Source organism: Leuciscus leuciscus (assembly GCF_965113295.1).
Source record: "Leuciscus leuciscus genome assembly, chromosome: 7".
In the NCBI taxonomy this organism is placed as follows: Eukaryota; Metazoa; Chordata; class Actinopteri; order Cypriniformes; family Leuciscidae; genus Leuciscus; species Leuciscus leuciscus.
Genome location: NC_138731.1, coordinates 43,950,430 through 43,967,398, shown reverse-complemented (window position 1 = coordinate 43,967,398; position 16,969 = coordinate 43,950,430). Strand labels below are relative to the sequence as shown.

General features: G+C 36.9%; 1 protein-coding gene across 3 annotated transcripts in view; it reads right to left on the bottom strand.

Annotated features, from left to right (window-relative positions):
- Positions 1–16,969, bottom strand: part of LOC309502306 (R3H domain-containing protein 1-like) — a 59,628-nt gene that overhangs the window by 15,254 nt on the left and 27,405 nt on the right. Inside the window, exons 7-19 of one of the 3 annotated variants that reach the window (XM_082174648.1) lie at positions 16,815–16,893; positions 16,397–16,456; positions 15,499–15,639; positions 15,199–15,307; positions 14,997–15,089; positions 14,886–14,914; positions 13,616–13,669; positions 11,080–11,297; positions 7,735–7,959; positions 5,746–5,879; positions 5,306–5,383; positions 4,224–4,448; positions 3,228–3,351 (exon numbers count right to left, since the gene is read on the bottom strand). In XM_082174648.1, the coding sequence (XP_082030774.1) occupies positions 3,228–3,351; positions 4,224–4,448; positions 5,306–5,383; positions 5,746–5,879; positions 7,735–7,959; positions 11,080–11,297; positions 13,616–13,669; positions 14,886–14,914; positions 14,997–15,089; positions 15,199–15,307; positions 15,499–15,639; positions 16,397–16,456; positions 16,815–16,893 (1,569 nt within the window). Of the gene's footprint in view, positions 1–3,227; positions 3,352–4,223; positions 4,449–5,305; positions 5,384–5,745; positions 5,880–7,734; positions 7,960–11,079; positions 11,298–13,615; positions 13,670–14,885; positions 14,915–14,967; positions 15,090–15,198; positions 15,308–15,498; positions 15,640–16,396; positions 16,457–16,814; positions 16,894–16,969 lie in introns of all 3 variants that reach the window. The other 2 variants (XM_082174649.1, XM_082174650.1) reach the window with 2 other exon arrangements.

The window sequence follows — 16,969 nt, the reverse complement described above, 5'->3', positions numbered from 1 at the left end:
GGTTTATATATAATGCTCCCTATGAACTGCATATGTGAATATTATATGTGGATCTATTGTTTACATTAAATTCATACTTTAAAATGAGCGTAAATGTCGCAGTTTAATGCCTGTGTTTGACTTTAAAGGGCATCTTTGACGACGGTATTCTGTAAAAATGATGATTCTGACATCCAAAGGCACAAGAAAACATTTTTTCCTCTTATTTTGTGGATCTCGCCCGCTTTCCTCCACGTTTTTGTGGAGTATTTGTGGAGCTCTCAACTTTTATTATTTTATTAGCACTCTGGCTGATGCATTTTGTATCCATTGCAATTTAGATGAGACGAGAAAGGATAAATGCATTAGCATCATCCAAAGCTAAAAAGGACAAATCCTGGCAATCCTTCACTTACGTCACTTTATTTACATGAGATTTAAAACTCAGATCACAATCCAAAAACGACACCCAGGTTTCTTTACTATGTTCTTAAAATATTGAGGATCATCAAAGTGAGATTTGTGTCGTCATAAAGCTCGTCAATTAGAGCAAAGCTGGCTAATGATAGCCTTACTATCTAAAACGCTTTAAATCACTAATGATCTCACCAAACCAGCAGCATTAAATTGCCTCTCATTATCGGAGCGCACACACACACACACACACTCCCCAAAAGACAATAGCTTACATAATGGCTGCCAATGTTACGCCTTTAAAAGCTTCTACATGTAAGATGGTAATTTACACGAGCGGCGGCGTACGGCGCACAGAAACGGCCCATTATGAGGCAGGATAATTTGCATTGGTGTCAAGGTTATTGGGGGTAGCGTGTAACTCCGTGACACTATCAAACACACTCTCCCCACGGGAAGAGGGCGTTTTCAATTTCTGCTGGCTTTTGGCCAAAGGGACGGCAATCAATTTAGCCCAGAAGTGGGACAAAAGAAACGGACGGCCCGCGGCGAGGAGATGGTGAACGCACGCTATTTTTAGCCCTATTCTCTCACCTCCACTTAGAAGCAGAGCATGATGGGAATATAATATTAAACACTGGGTTCTGGCTGAGCGAGCAGGTACAGAAGAGAAGAAAATGTGTTTCACGGTCTCAGAACATCTGAAGGGTTTGATTTCTAATCATCATTTACATCACACAGGATTCAGAACATGTTCCTCACTTTTCTTTCTGATGCAAATGAAATATACAATTAAGAAACACACATTGTTCACAGTTCTGTGTTTTCATTAGAGATGAGCTGCAAACGTTAAGACAATCTGTTGACTCTAAACCCAACAGGATTCATCCAATCAGAATCAGAGTCTGAAAAATCTGTTTTGAGACTTTGGTTTCATGAGCCGTTTTTACACGGATTCATTCATTTGATACAAATCTTCTGATTTGATACACATGCTGAAAAAGCAGCTTTCATTCACCATATTATACAAACACAGACATTACGATACGACCACTAAAACATTTTATCATTGAATTTCCTGAAGAAAAGAAAACAACAACTACAATCGTTTCACATGATCCTTAAGAAATCTTTCTAATATGGTGATTTGCTGCTTAAGAAACACTTACGCTGCTTCATATATTTGTGGAAACCGTGATACACGACCATTCAAAAGTTTCAAGGATTTAAGATTTTAATACGATTTTAGTTAAGAATCAATACTTTTATTCAGCAATGATGCATTAAATTGATCAAAAGTGACAGTAAAGACATTTATAATTCAAAAAAAAATATCTTTCAAATAAATGCTGTTCTTTTGAACTTTCTATTCAAAGAACTGTTTTCAACATTGATAATAATCAGAAATGTTTCTTGAGCATCAAATGATCATATTAGAATGATTCCTGAAGGATCATGTGACACTGAAGACTGGAGTAATGATGCTGAAAATTCAGCTTTGATCACAGCTGAAATACTTGTCAGTATTTGTACTTGTACAGTGTCAAAATTACACTTTACTAGATATATATTCACATAGAAAACAGTTATTTGAAATTGAAATAATATTTCACAATTTTTACAGTATTTTTGATCAAATAAATGTAGCCTTGATGAGCAGAAGAGTCTTCTTTCAAAAAAAATGAATGGTTAAAAATCTTTGACTGGTAGTCTGGATCATTAAATTACATTAAATGACCACAGCAACTGACCCAAAAAAGGGAAACATGTTAAACATTTTATGCAAAGAACACAGACTAATGCTGTGTGACAGTCAAACGGATCACGTGACCTCGCAGATGGAAGATTAAAGACGACTCAAACGCAGCTTGATCCGATGTTCGAGGAGGAGTGAGGGGCTGGAAAAGAGACCGGTTCACTGTGAGAATCGTAGGGCGTCTCAGACAGTGCCTCGGCCCCGCATTCAGCCGCTCCGACAGAACTCACACAGCAAAGCTCCAGCTCTGAGCGTCCAGTTCCCCTCACGGTTCTCAACGGATCCGCTTTCAGATATTCAAAGCACGAGGGATGTTTTTGTTTCAATTCAATCCAGTAAAACATTTGTCACCGCACGCTGAACAATAGAGCAAAATCAAACCTCTTTGTATCTGTTCAAAGGGCCAAATGCCACGAGCGCCCTGTGATCTCCTGTGACAATCGTTGTGTGTGTGCAACACAGAGACAACAAATGTACACCGAGAGTGTGGATAAAGAACGAGCGCATCGAGAGGCCCAGTAATTAACACAAACTAAAATCAACGTGAGCTCAAAGAGACCAGGTAAAAATTGCGTTGGCTGCTAAAGCTCTTGTGCACGTGTCTGCATGTGAGTGCATGTGTGTGTGAATGAGTGCATGTGTGTGAGTGCATGTCTGAGAGTGCATGTGTGTGTATACGAGCAAGTGTGTATATGAGTGCATGTGTGTGTATGTATGTGAGTGCATGTGTGTGTGTATGCGAGTGCATGTGTGTATATGAGTGAATGTGTGTGCATGCATGGGTGAATGAGTGCATGTGTGTGTATACGAGCACGTGTGTATATGAGTGCATGTGTGTGTATGAGTGAATGTGTGTGCATGCATGTGTGAATGAGTGCGTGCGTGTGTGTATACGAGCTCGTGTGTATATGAGTGCATGTGTGTGTATGCATGTGAGTGCATGTGTGTGTATGCGAGTGCATGTGTGTATATGAGTGAATGTGTGTGCATGCATGTGTGAATGAGTGCATTTGTGCATGTGTGTGTGTGCGAGTGCATGTGTGTATATGAGTGCATGTGTGTGCATCCGTGTAGTTACCTGCCGGCTGCGTGGGTGCTGTGGGCATCTGACTCTGAGGGCTGCTGTATGGCATTGAGCCCACGGGCCGGTACGGCTGTCCAGACACTGTGTACTGACTGGGTGAACAGTAACACGGTGCCATCTGTGACGAGAATGACATGACGTGAACTTCAGTGACGTACAGTACATGCTGACTCACACAAAACGCCTCCAGTCACTGAATTCATGACAGCTGAAGTCTGTCACTTCTGCACCATCGATCTGGGGAGACCATGGCCCATCCTGATCCTCACACTCACAAAGTTCAGCGGCCTTAACACACACTAAACACATTATCTCTAATAACGCTTATTTGAGTCTACGTGTCTCCCATCATTCATCATGTTCAGGAACAAAAAAAATTGCAATGCAGAGGAAAACAAAGTAAGTTAAATTAATTAGATATTTATAGAAGTTTGTTTCCACCATTGGAATAAAAACAAAAAGCTAATTGTGACTTTTTATCTCAAGTTTTTCCTTGAGTTTATAAATCACACAATTCTGAAACAAAAAGTCAGATCTGCGAGATGTAAAAATGTTTAGAATATGCAATTATGAGATATGAACTATCAATTGGAAGGAAAAAAGTCAGAATTGTGAGCCGAAACTTGCAATTAAAAATGCATAATTTGAAATTACGAGATATAAACTGGGAAAACAAACAAAAAATGTTGCACATTGTATTGGTGAAGAGGTGAGCTTGAGTGTGTTTAGAACATTTGCAAATGCTTTTTATTCCCCACTTAATTAGAAGCATCACAATTACATTGGAACTACTGAACAGACATTTAGATGTTTATTTTAAAGTGCAATGCACTGAAACTCTAAACATGTGGAAAAGCTCTGAACACACTTGCATTTTTGTGGCATTTTGTGGCAAATATGGCATGTAAGACAAGAGGTCAAATGCAAAAAGTGTTTGTATAGGGACAGAACACATGTGTTGACATTAGCAGCTCTGAGTGTGTCCCGCACCTGCTGCTGGATGAAGCTCTGCTGCTGGTTGACGGAGGTCGCGTGCGATGAAGGGAACGTGGGCACGTTCTGTCCTGGCGAGGGCATCATGTATCCGGCCTGATGAGGCGCAGGCGTCTGGAGAGACACGGGCGACGGGTAAACGACGGCGTGAGCGTCACGGGTGTCTCCCGAGGCCTGCCGAACCATCATCATGTGACTGAACTGGGCACTCAGATTATCCTGCTGACAGAAGATTTTGTTTCATAAAGTATTTGCAGTTTGTTTTTAGAACTGAAGAGAATCAACACTTTACATGCCTGTAATTCTCCACATTTTACTATGATTATGGTTGCTATTTTTATGAGCTTAATTGCATCAATTTGATCAAAGTATCATGTGTCAACTGTTGCTAGCTAGACGGCCAAAGCACAGATGAGATGACATGTTCATGCTTTTACTGTAACTATTAGGCTTTATGAATTAGCTTTTTGTGCCCCATTAGAAATGGTAAGAGACGAGACGCTTTTCTATTCATAGAATATTAATTCCAGCATCTGCTCCTCCATTAATTATTCAAAGCATCTCCCACTCTTTTAATTAGTCATTAAGGGATGTTTACTGGCTGAGGGAGGTCAAGAAAAAGAGGTTATGATGCGTGTCCGAGTGAGCCATGATGGGTTTGAGAACGTTCCTTAAAATACTGAACCCTGCAGCTTTGCTATGTGCGATTGATGTGAAAAGCGTACGATGATGGAGTCAAGAAGTTGAGAAATGCACAAAGCGGTCGACATCAGAGAGAGAGAGAGAGAGAGAGAGAGAGAGAGAGAGAGAGAGAGAGAGAGAGAGAGAGAGAGAGAGAGAGAGAGAGAGAGAGAGAGAGAGTGTGTGAGTGTGTGTGAGAGAGTGAGTGAGAGAGTGTGTGTGAGAGTGAGAGAGTGTGTGTGTGTGAGAGAGTGTGTGAGAGTGAGTGTGAGAGAGTGAGAGAGTGTGAGTGAGTGAGTGAGTGAGTGAGTGAGTGAGTGAGTGAGTGAAAGAGAAAGAGAAAGAGAAAAAAAGAGAAAAAAAGAGAAAGAGAAAGAAAGAGTGATAGATGTAGGTACCACAGTGAACTGCTGGTTAGGAGACACTGTAAGGATCGGTGGGTAAGACACCGTGGACGGCTGGACAGACCAGAGAGGCTGAAGACACAGAACAGGAAGAGGAAACACACATACAGGAAGAGGAAACACACACACACAGGAAGAAAATGGATTAAGTCCCAGATGCACAGGATGGAAAAAGTCAGGGAATCAGGAGAGAACGTGCAGATGGTTTATCTAAAGTCAATCAATGAAACTGATAAACACAGATTAATTTCCCAAACCTAAGAACATTAATGTGGCTCCTAGAAAATGTATATGTCCTTACATAAATCCATAAAATTAAAGATTCATCAGAGCAAATACGTCCCATAATCCTGCACATCTGACCTAAAGACTGCCTCTGATCACCAAATCAAACCACTGGATTCATTAGTAAACGTCAGCAATACTAAACTCACCTGTGACATGACGTGATTGGCGGGCTGGTGAGCGGCTGGAGGCGGAGCTACAGATGATTGACACCTGGAGGCCTGTGAGGTCATACTGGGGTTGTAGACAACAGCACTGCTTTCAGGGTTCAGGAAAGGCTGACCTGCGATCAGTCAAGAGGATTGTAGATTTAAAGCATCTTCTATATGTTTTATATATTTACGGTAGGAAATTTACAAAATATCTTCATGAAACATGATCTTTACTTAATATCCTAATGATTTTTGTCATAAAAGAAAAATCGATGATTTTGACCCATAGAAATGTATTGTTGGCTATTGCCACAGATATACCCGTGCGACTCGAGACTGGTGACGTGATCCAGGGTCACATATTATATAGCAAATCTCATTGTTTATATTGTAGTAAAATGTAAGTATATTATCGCCCAGCTCTAATCTGCTGAATGCAACTATAAGCATGAAGATATTAATAAACACTACTATCATGATTTTCTGTGAAGTTGCTTTGAAACAGAGTATTGTGAATGTGCTTCAGGAATAAATTGACTTGACTTAATGCTAATGTCCAGTATCGGCTCATTTGTTCACACTGAGAAAGATGAACCGCACTAGATTACGAACAACAGTGCAAATGAGCTAAAGTCTGAATATAAACCTGTAAATGATGACAAATGCAGCACATAAGAAGGCATCGAGCTCCAGAACACGATCTCACATCCCAGAGGCCTCGGCAGAAGTAAGAAATTTCCCATTTGCAAACTCCGTAAAGAGGTCAATATGCAATTACACACCGGTGCTGCCTGGTGTAAATGCATTAGCGCTGGCCATATAACGTGACCTAGCGGCCGCATGCATATTTTAAGGTCTCCAATGAAACAATATTTTACACGTGCGTCTGGCCCCGGACACATCACAAATGGCTTCATTAGGAGTTTGCCAGCAGGACACTGTGGATGTATTCGCTGACTGAAGTCTGAGGTTGAAAGTGACCTTTATGAAACGTTTATTTTAATTTTTCATGATCGCTATGAAGAGGAGATTTTAGGGCCCTATTATTATCATCATGTTTTATCATTATCGCTAATCATTCTGTTTTAAATCATAAATCCAGAAAATAAATTCTGAAAATACAAATCATAGATTCCTATTATTGTAAAAAATTAAATAAAATAAAAAGATTATATTATATAATATAATAATAATAATCTTCTATGAATTAGGTTGTTAAAGTTTTAATTAAATTATAAATTAAATTAAATTGACTAGAAATGCTTTTTTTTTTTTTGATTATGCAATTTTAATTAAACAATTAAAATAAAATCCAGAAAAAAAAAGAAAAAGAAAAAACTAACATATTTCATAGGGTCCTAAAAATTTAAATTTTAGTAAAATGAATGTTTTATGATTGAATGATTTTGTATAAAATAATAAAAGCCAGAAAAAATTCAAATCACACAATTTCTGAATTTTTGAAAACAAATGAAAAATCAGCCCAACTATTGTATACATTTTTTTTATTAGATATTATTTTTGATTATTAAAATTTCAATTAAACCATTAAAATTAAATCCAGAAAAATTACAAAGGACAGCATGGAATAAAAAAAAAAAAAAAAAAAGGATTGAGACTAAATCAAAGATTTTTTTTAGGGCCCTAAAAATTGTTACATTTCATAAGTTCCATGATTTCAATTAATAAGACGTGCTTTTTGATTACTAAAATGAACTTTAACCATTAAAACAGGAGTCAAGAAAAATTAAAACGGAAAAATGAGTGCCCTACGATTTACAGAGCATCTATTAAAAACTTTGACCTTTCAGAAGCAAATAAAATCCTCATTACGAGCCCAAACAGTAATGTACCGTTAAATCCCACCATCAATTCAGCATCAGTGTTTATGAAACGACAGTCTGAGACACACAGTTAAGATCAGGGTTAGTGGAGGATATAAAGACATGCATATCGAGAGAAATCAGTTGCACAGCGTTTACCAACCTGTATGTGGGTTGACCAGGATACTTCCGGCCGGTATCCCGGCGGTTTCCAGCGGAAGCAAATAGTAGCTAGCATTAGCCGTAGACGCTGGCGGCTCATAGCAAACGCCGCTACTAGCGCTGACAGGAGGATAGCCCATCGACTGCGTTAAAGCCACGGCAGAGGGAGGCTGGGATCGAGAGAGCGAACCCGTGGACGAAGCTACGCTACTACAAGAGTCAGAACCTAGAGAGGGAGTAACGACAGGAGCCTTAAAGGGATAGTTCGCTCAAAAAAGAAAATTAGCCATGATTTACTCGCCCTGAAGTCATCCTAGGTGTATATGACATTCTTCTTTCAGACGTTATATTAAAAAATGTCCTGGTTCTTCCAAGCTTTATAATGGCAGTGAATGGCCATTTCTGTTTTGAAGTCCTTAAAAGTGCATCTATCCATCATTAAAGTGCATGATGGATGGATGCACTTTTATGATGGACAGATGCATTTTTATCATGAATAGATGCACTTTTATGATGGATGGATGCACTTTTATCATGAATCGATGCACTTTTATCATGAATAGATGCACTTTTATGATGGATAGATGCACTTTTATGATGGACAGATGCACTTTTCATGAATAGATGCACTTTTATGATGGATAGATGCACTTTTATCATGGACAGATGCACTTTTATCATGAATAGATGCACTTTTATGATGGACAGATGCACTTTTATCATGAATAGATGCACTTTTATGATGGATAGATGCACTTATCATGAATAGATGCACTTTTATCATGGACAGATGCACTTTTATCATGAATAGATGCACTTTTATGATGGATAGATGCACTTTTATCATGAATAGATGCACTTTTATCATGGACAGATGCACTTTTATCATGAATAGATGCACTTTTATGATGGACAGATGCACTTTTATCATGAATAGATGCACTTTTATGATGGATAGATGCACTTATCATGAATAGATGCACTTATGATGGACAGATGCACTTTTATCATGAATAGGTGCACTTTTATGATGGATAGATGCACTTTTATCATGAATAGATGCACTTATGATGGACAGATGCACTTTTATCATGAATAGATGCACTTTTATGATGGATAGATGCACTTATCATGAATAGATGCACTTATGATGGACAGATGCACTTTTATCATGAATAGATGCACTTTTATGATGGATAGATGCACTTTTATCATGAATAGATGCACTTTTATGATGGACAGATGCACTTTTATCATGAATAGATGCACTTTTATGATGATAGATGCACTTTTATCATGAATAGATGCACTTTTATGATGGACAGATGCACTTTTATCATGAATAGATGCACTTTTATGATGGATAGATGCACTTTTATCATGAATAGATGCACTTTTATGATGGATAGATGCACTTTTATCATGAATAGATGCACTTATGATGGATAGATGCACTTTTATCATGAATAGATGCACTTATGATGGACAGATGCACTTTTATGATGGATAGATGCACTTTTATGATGGACAGATGCACTTTTATCATGAATAGATGCACTTATGATGGATAGATGCACTTTTATCATGAATAGATGCACTTATGATGGACAGATGCACTTTTATGATGGATAGATGCACTTTTATCATGGATAGATGCACTTTTATGATGGATAGATGCACTTTTATCATGAATAGATGCACTTTTATGATGGACAGATGCACTTTTATCATGAATAGATGCACTTTTATGATGGATAGATGCACTTTTATCATGGACAGATGCACTTTTATCATGGATAGATGCACTTTTATCATGGATAGATGCACTTATATGGACTTCAAAACAGAAACGGCCATTCACTGCCATTATAAAGCTTGGAAGAGCCAGGACATTTTGAAAGAAAAATGTCATATACACCTAGGATGACTTGAGGGCGAGTAAAACATGGGCTAATTTTCATTTTTGGGTGAACTATCCCTTTAACATAGCGATCGCTCGTGAATTCACTGGGGATCGTGGAACATATTGGCAAAGGAAGCGCTGCAGTTATTAAAACACTGCAGAATATGGAAGTATAGAAAGCAAGGTCAGACGAATTTCAACAAGATGCTCAATTCAATTTCATTTCTAATTACCTCAGGGACCGAAGCAATGGAAGAAGAGAATAATTGTATTAGCCTGAGAATGACATATTAATTAATTTCTGATTAATGTCTCGGCTCATTTAGCAATTTACTTGTTTCTTGTCTCTTCTCTCAAATATGAGATGTTTTTTTTTCCCATTTGAAATGAAAAGCACTAAACGTGTTCATGTCTCAAATGTTGTACAGGCGGAGGACGGTAATTTACATGAGAGCTACCGTTCAACAGTTTGGTTATGTTTCTGGAAGAAGAAGTATTTTCTGCTCATCAAGGCTGAATTTATGCGATCAAAAATACAATAATTTGTTTAAAATATTATTAAAATTTAAAATAACTTTTCTATGTGAATATATAGTAAAGTATAATTTATTCCTGTGATCAAAGCTGAATTTTCAGCATCATTACTCCAGTCTTCAGTGTCACATGATCCTCAGAAATCATTCTAATATGATGATTTTGCTCAAAAAACTTATTATTATGATGTTGAAAACAGTTGACATGCTTCAGATTTTTGTGGAAATCATAATGCTTTTTTCATGATTCTTTCATTAATAGAAAGAAAGAACAGCATTTATGTGAAATAGAATCTTTTGTAACATCATAACTGTCTTTACTGTCACTTTTGGTCAATTTAATGCATCCTTGATGAATAATAAAAAATAAAAATAAAAATTTGTTAAAATTAGTTCAAATGAACAGAGTACAAAATACTTCTAAAGCATTTATTAATCTTAGTTTATGTTAATTTCAACATTTACTAATACATTATTAAAATCAAAAGTTGAATCTGAGTTCATATTTCATGGACCTGAGCTGACATGAACTAACAATTAGCTGACATTAACAAAGATGAATAAATACTGTATTGCTATAACTAATGGTCGTACTAAGGTCTTATTAAGTGTCAATGAAAAAAAAAATAAAAAAAATCGTACTGATCCCGAACTTTTTAAGGGTCGAGTGTTAACGATCACCAATGAATTCAGAGGATTGTTAATAAAAGTGAATTTCAAAGCATGCAGTGAGATACAGATGAGCTGGAATAAAGCATGCGGTTACGAGCAAGAATAAAGAGCATGAAATCATCAGAGGAAGAGGGAGTCAACAATCTCAGGGCTCGACGCTCGACGCTAAAGGTCGGGACAGAAAAGCGCTATACAAATAAACGTGAATTGAACTGAATTGTCCTGTGATGTCACTCACCTGTCTTTGAGAGCCGGCCCACACTCTTACTGCTGCTGGAGCTGTCGCCGCGGGTCAGGACCGGGATGCCACTGAAGCTGCTGGCTTTGGTCATGGCAGGCTTCAGGTTGCGGTTCGAGCTGTCCGAATCCGTGCTGCTCCACGGACGCGGCTCGGAAAACCTGGCCTCGTTCTCGGAGCTGCTCTGGCGGCTGTTTGCCGACCGATCGTCTTTCAGCCTGCGTGAGAACATCGGACAGCATTATTAGCCGCGTTTCCATTACCCTTCAAACTGCGCAAATTGAAATTGAAAATTGAAAATACGCCCAATGGAAACACGTCAATTTCGCAAAAACTCCCATTTAATCGCAAACAAGTTTTTACGCTCGCATGAGGTGGTTTTTCAGGCAATTCGAAAAATAAATATTTCGCAAAACTGCAATGGAAACAGTTTTTGCGCATTTCCAGGTCACCTGACGTAGATGACGCGGTGTGTTTGGACAGAGTTCTTCATTAAATTCATAAAAGACAAAAGAATTACAGGAATACTGGATTCTAAACCTCAAAGAAATGCCACAATCAAGACCTCGAAGCCGAAATGAGGGAGAAACACCCAGAAACGCCTCATATGAGCCGCTCACAGTATAAGAGTCTGTCCTTACCATTAATGCTTGGATAACACACATACGTCTCCTTTGATTAATAATAATGGCCAGTGCGGTGGCTGGGATATACGTAAACCTAACAACATCCGTCGCCATGATTTTTGGATTGACTTATCGCAAGAGGAAAAAATTACGTTTTAGTCGCATAACATCGGTTAATTGAAACGCCGTAATTTCGCAATGGTTTTTTGTCAACATTTAGAAAGGGGGGAAAAAAAGAAAAAAAGAAAAAAAAGAAAAAAAAAGAAAAAAGAAAAAAAAAGAAAAAAAAGATTTTTTTTTAAATCTAGTGTTGCTTTCGTCAACGAAAATTATGACGAAATATTGTCGTCAACGAACCGTTATCACCTGACGAAAACGAGACGAGACGTAAATGCTAGTCATGTGACGATGACTAAAATACATGTATAATGCAATATCGTTGACGAATAAAAACGAGACTAAATGTGGTTTACGAAATAAAATCTATGCTAAAATGTCTCTTCATTTTCGTTGACCAAAACGAGACGAGACGAAATGTTATAACGTCACGACGAATGAGAGAGTTGTGCGTGAACCCATAGCTTTGTCGGGTTTAAATTCTGGTTTGCGATCTGGTCACCCGATTATCAGCGAATTTAACAATATTACTCCATTAGTTATTCTATTAAAATGTCTCATTGATATTTGACACATTCATAATCATTACTTTTGCCGGTTCTTTGTGACAGCTGTATGTTATTGGCAGCGTCACCCGCGGTTACATGAACGCGTCACCGCATCAGCACCAGAACATGGAGATTTTATTTTAGAGAATAATCGCACAACCTATTCGATGTTCTATAATTAAATAAACTAATCGAATATCCAAAAATCGTGACTCATCCCTGCATGGAATCTCTTGTTTCTTTTCCCAAATCTTCACTCACGTCTCACCCATTTTCTAAATGGATTATAAACGTTTCTTCATTGGTTCGCTTTTAATTAGGCCTATTATATTCGTATTCTTTACTGTGGTAAAGTAGAAAAACTCTGTAGGACAGATAGCCTACATTTGTACTTGCATGTCAAATAATTTTTTACACAGTTTGTGCTTGTTAGGCCTATATTAGACATAGTCATTTGACATTAGTCAAGTTTAGTTGTAAAACGCGTTTCACACGCGCGGGTGATTTTTAGTTTCACTTTCTCTGGCAGCGCAATCTCAAACATAGAACAAAATAAATATATAATTTCTAAATATTTCGCCCTTGTGGAGGATAAAATTCGCTCTTCAGACCAATTTACATCAAGTAGAAAACACGAAGATATCATAAAGAGATCGATGGTCTCTTTCCTGCTCGTGTCCCACATCCCTCTCAGAGCGCAGAGTATAGGCTATATCACGCGTCTTTGTGTGGAAATATAAAACGAGTTTTTTTTTTTTTTTTTTTTTTTTTAAATAACCCCCCAACCACCGCCGGTAGTTGGTCCATTACCGTGGTGGTAAAAAAACAACAACAACTGCCACCGTCACAGCCAAAGCTAAATATACTAAATATATTCTATATTGACTAGGGTAAATAGAATTGCATTACTAAAAAGAGACTAAAATACAATTTCCACTGACTAAAACTAGACTAAAATGTCATCAGTTTTCGTTGACTAAAACTAGACTAAAATGTCATCAGTTTTCGTCGACTAAAACTTGACTAGACTAAAAAGAGTATGAACGTGACTAAAACTAATAAAAACTAAAATGACAGCTTGACACAAAGACTAGACTAAAACTAAAATTAAAACAGGCCGCCAAAAACAACACTATTTAAATCACAAAAGTTTTGCGCAAATCCGTAATGGAAACGCGCCTACAGAAAACTACCAGCTTCAGTTCTCTTGCAGGTCATGAGAATATGATGAACGGCAGTGATTACCTGAAGATCTGCCGTCTCTGCTGTATGTTGTTACACATCTCGTCCTCCTGAATCCTGGAAAACATGTCGCTTATTACTTGACGTTCAACGTGATTTATTATGGCAGAACTTAAGCTCAAGTCAGCTTTATACAATACAGATTGTTTTAAAGCAGCTTTATATGTATAAACAGGAATATCAATGATGAAAATGTCATCAAATATGAGACAAATTAGCAGCTCTACAAAAAAAGAAGTGTCGTTATTCAGTTCAATTTAGTTCAATGTTGATTTAATTCAATAATGTCAGTGTTGCAAAGTTCAACAGTTATGAAATTAATTCAATTCAGCTGTAAAGCAGCTCTACAGACAACAAGTCAATTCAGTTCAAGTTTTGTTCTCATCTGGTTGAGTGGTTAATTTGATAATGTCACTGAATATTAAGTTTATTAGTCAAATCAAATACTGTCTGGCACCCATTTACTCCCATAATGTAAGCATAATATTTCTGAGTGATGCATGATATTTTATAAGAACAAAAACTGTAGGGCGGGACTTGATTTTCTCTATGTTGTCTATTCCTCCTAATCTAGTCGTCTAATATGACATTTGTATATTACAAATGTTGTACGAATTGCTTTTGTTCCTTTTTTGCAAGTCATTTTGAATAAAAGCAAAACTAAATGCATAAATGTAAATATTCAGTTCAGAGCGTGAAACGCCCATCATTTGACATTTATGCATTAGGCAGAAGCTTTAATCCTATATGTGACCCTGGATCACAAAACCTGGGTCAATTTTATGAAATTGAGATGTAAACATCACATGGAAGCTGAATAAATAAGCTTTCCATTGATGTATGTTTGTTAGAATAGGACAATATTTGGTCAAGATGCAACTATTAGAAAATCTGGAATCTGAGGGTGCAAAAAAAATCGAAACATTGAGAAAATCTCCTTTAAAAGTTGTTCATTTATGTTCACGATTGTGCTGCATTCACTCATAAAAATAAATGTTTTATATATTTACGGTAGGAAATTTACTAAATATCTTCATGGAACATGATCTTTACTTAATATCCTAATGATTTTTGGCATAAAATAAAAATTGATAATTTTGACCCATATGGGTATGCCATAAAAATACCCTTGTGACTGGTTTTATGATCCAGGGTCACATATTACATTTCAGTTCATGCATTTCCTGGGAATCAAACCCATGATCTTGGCGTTGCTAGTGTCATGCTCTACATGTGTTTCCCCTAAATTCTGTGTCTCTCGTCTTACACTCACCTTTGATCCAGCGGGAAAGTGTCTAAACCCTGCAAAAGAGATTCAAGGCTGTTAAAATTGCATTTCAAAGACCCATAAGCACACGATCATGTAGCCGTTAATGCATCTTACATCAGCGAAGATCCTCTCTCGCACTTTCTGATATTCCTCCTCACGCTCCTCGATTGACTTGCTTCTCCTGTCCTCTTTCAGTTTCATCCGCATCTGAAACACACAACGCTCTTTGAACTTTCCCTGCAGTTTATGAAGCATTACATGATGTTATTATGCGCTCTAATAACCATGTTGGCTTTATTAGCAGCTCTCCACCTACCATGTTGTCGTCTTTGTCTACGCTGGAGTTGTCCCGTTTTAAGATGTAGCGCTTCTGGAAATCATCCGTCTTGTCGTCTTTGATGTGTTCGGAAAACTTTTGATCTGGTCTGCACACGTCGGGGGGAACAGAGAGAGAGAGAGAAACACAAATGAGACACTTTCCAGGAGAAGCGGTGTGTTTACACGGCCGCTTTATTCCGTCGCATACACAATCCTATCTCAAATCCCTCATAATTACGTTTCTGCTCTAAAACTCATTTCAAAAGGATCAAACGCAAAAGACGCCGCAGTCGCTCACATCCGTGTATTGCTGGTTTTGTTGATGATGACACATTTCCCGGTCTGGTCGACGTTGTGGTCTAAGCCGAAGTAAGCAGAGACTCGGTGCAGGAGCATTCGGTGATAGGAGGTCATGGGCGGAAACTTTCTCCTCTGACACCTGGAACACACAGAAAACACATCATTTAAACATTTGAACAAATCATTAAATTGTTAAAGTTGTAAGCATTCAATTGATTAGACAGATTAGGCTTTTGATTATTAAAATTTTGTTATACAACTAAAAAATAATCCAAAATATATTCAAACGGATTAATTTAAACATTTTAACAAATCATTAAATTGTTAGTTATATAAATTTAATTGATTTGATTATTAAAATTGTGTTAAACAATTAAAAAAGAATCCAAAATATATTAAAATTGATTAATTTAAACATTTTAACAAATCATTAAATTGTTAGTTATATAAATTTAATTGATTTGATTTATTAAAATTTAGTTAAACAATTAAAAAAGAATCCAAAATATTATTCAAAATAATAATAATAATAATAATAATAATAATAATTTAAACATTTTAACAAATCATTAAATTGTTAGTTCTATACATTTAATTGATTCAATTTTTGATTATTAAAATTTAGTTAAACAATTAAAAAAGCATCCAAATATATTAAAATGGAAAAACCGGAAAATAAAATGACTTATTAAAACTTTTTTAAAACTTTTTAATAAACTGTTGCTATATTGTATACACATTTCAATATTTTAATGTATTCTACATGTTTTTTGATTACTTGCATCAAATTTAACAATTAAAATGGAATCCAGAAAAAAACAAAAAAAATCAAACAGAAAAAAAACAAATTTGGAAAAAAAATAAAACAGATTTCATAGTTGCAATGAATGACTCACTCGTTATTACTGATGAAGTCGAGGATGTCCTGTTCCAGCTTCAGCAACATCATTCGGTCCCTGTCGATAAATGTCGACGTTTAGCCATTTAATACATAATGATTCAAAACGGGTATAAATATAACCTGCACTTTCACATCAAGGTACAAAATAACTAAAACAAATGTTGAATGACCACCTCTAGAGGTCAAATGAAGTATTACACATCAAATTTAACAATTAATCCGTAATAACTGTTCCAAAGTCAAAGTTATGTCCCTTGTTGTTCTGTTTTGTTTTATTTTTATTCATTGTTTTTGGTTTTAGAACATTGTGCAGCACATTGGTCAGCTGTAGTTGTTCTTAATTGTGCTTTATAAAGATTAAGATAGGCACTGGTTAGTGGACAGTGTGCTCACAGAGGTCAAAGGTGTCTGACCTGGGGTTGTTCTTCAGTGTGTTCGCCAAGAACTCGTGCAGGTCGATGCCGGTGGAGTCTGTGTAATCCTGGCTGGAGTCTTCACAGAGAGGAGAACAAGTTCATTTTTAACATGTTCACATTTTCTTTTGTCTTTAAAATCGAATCGCACAACA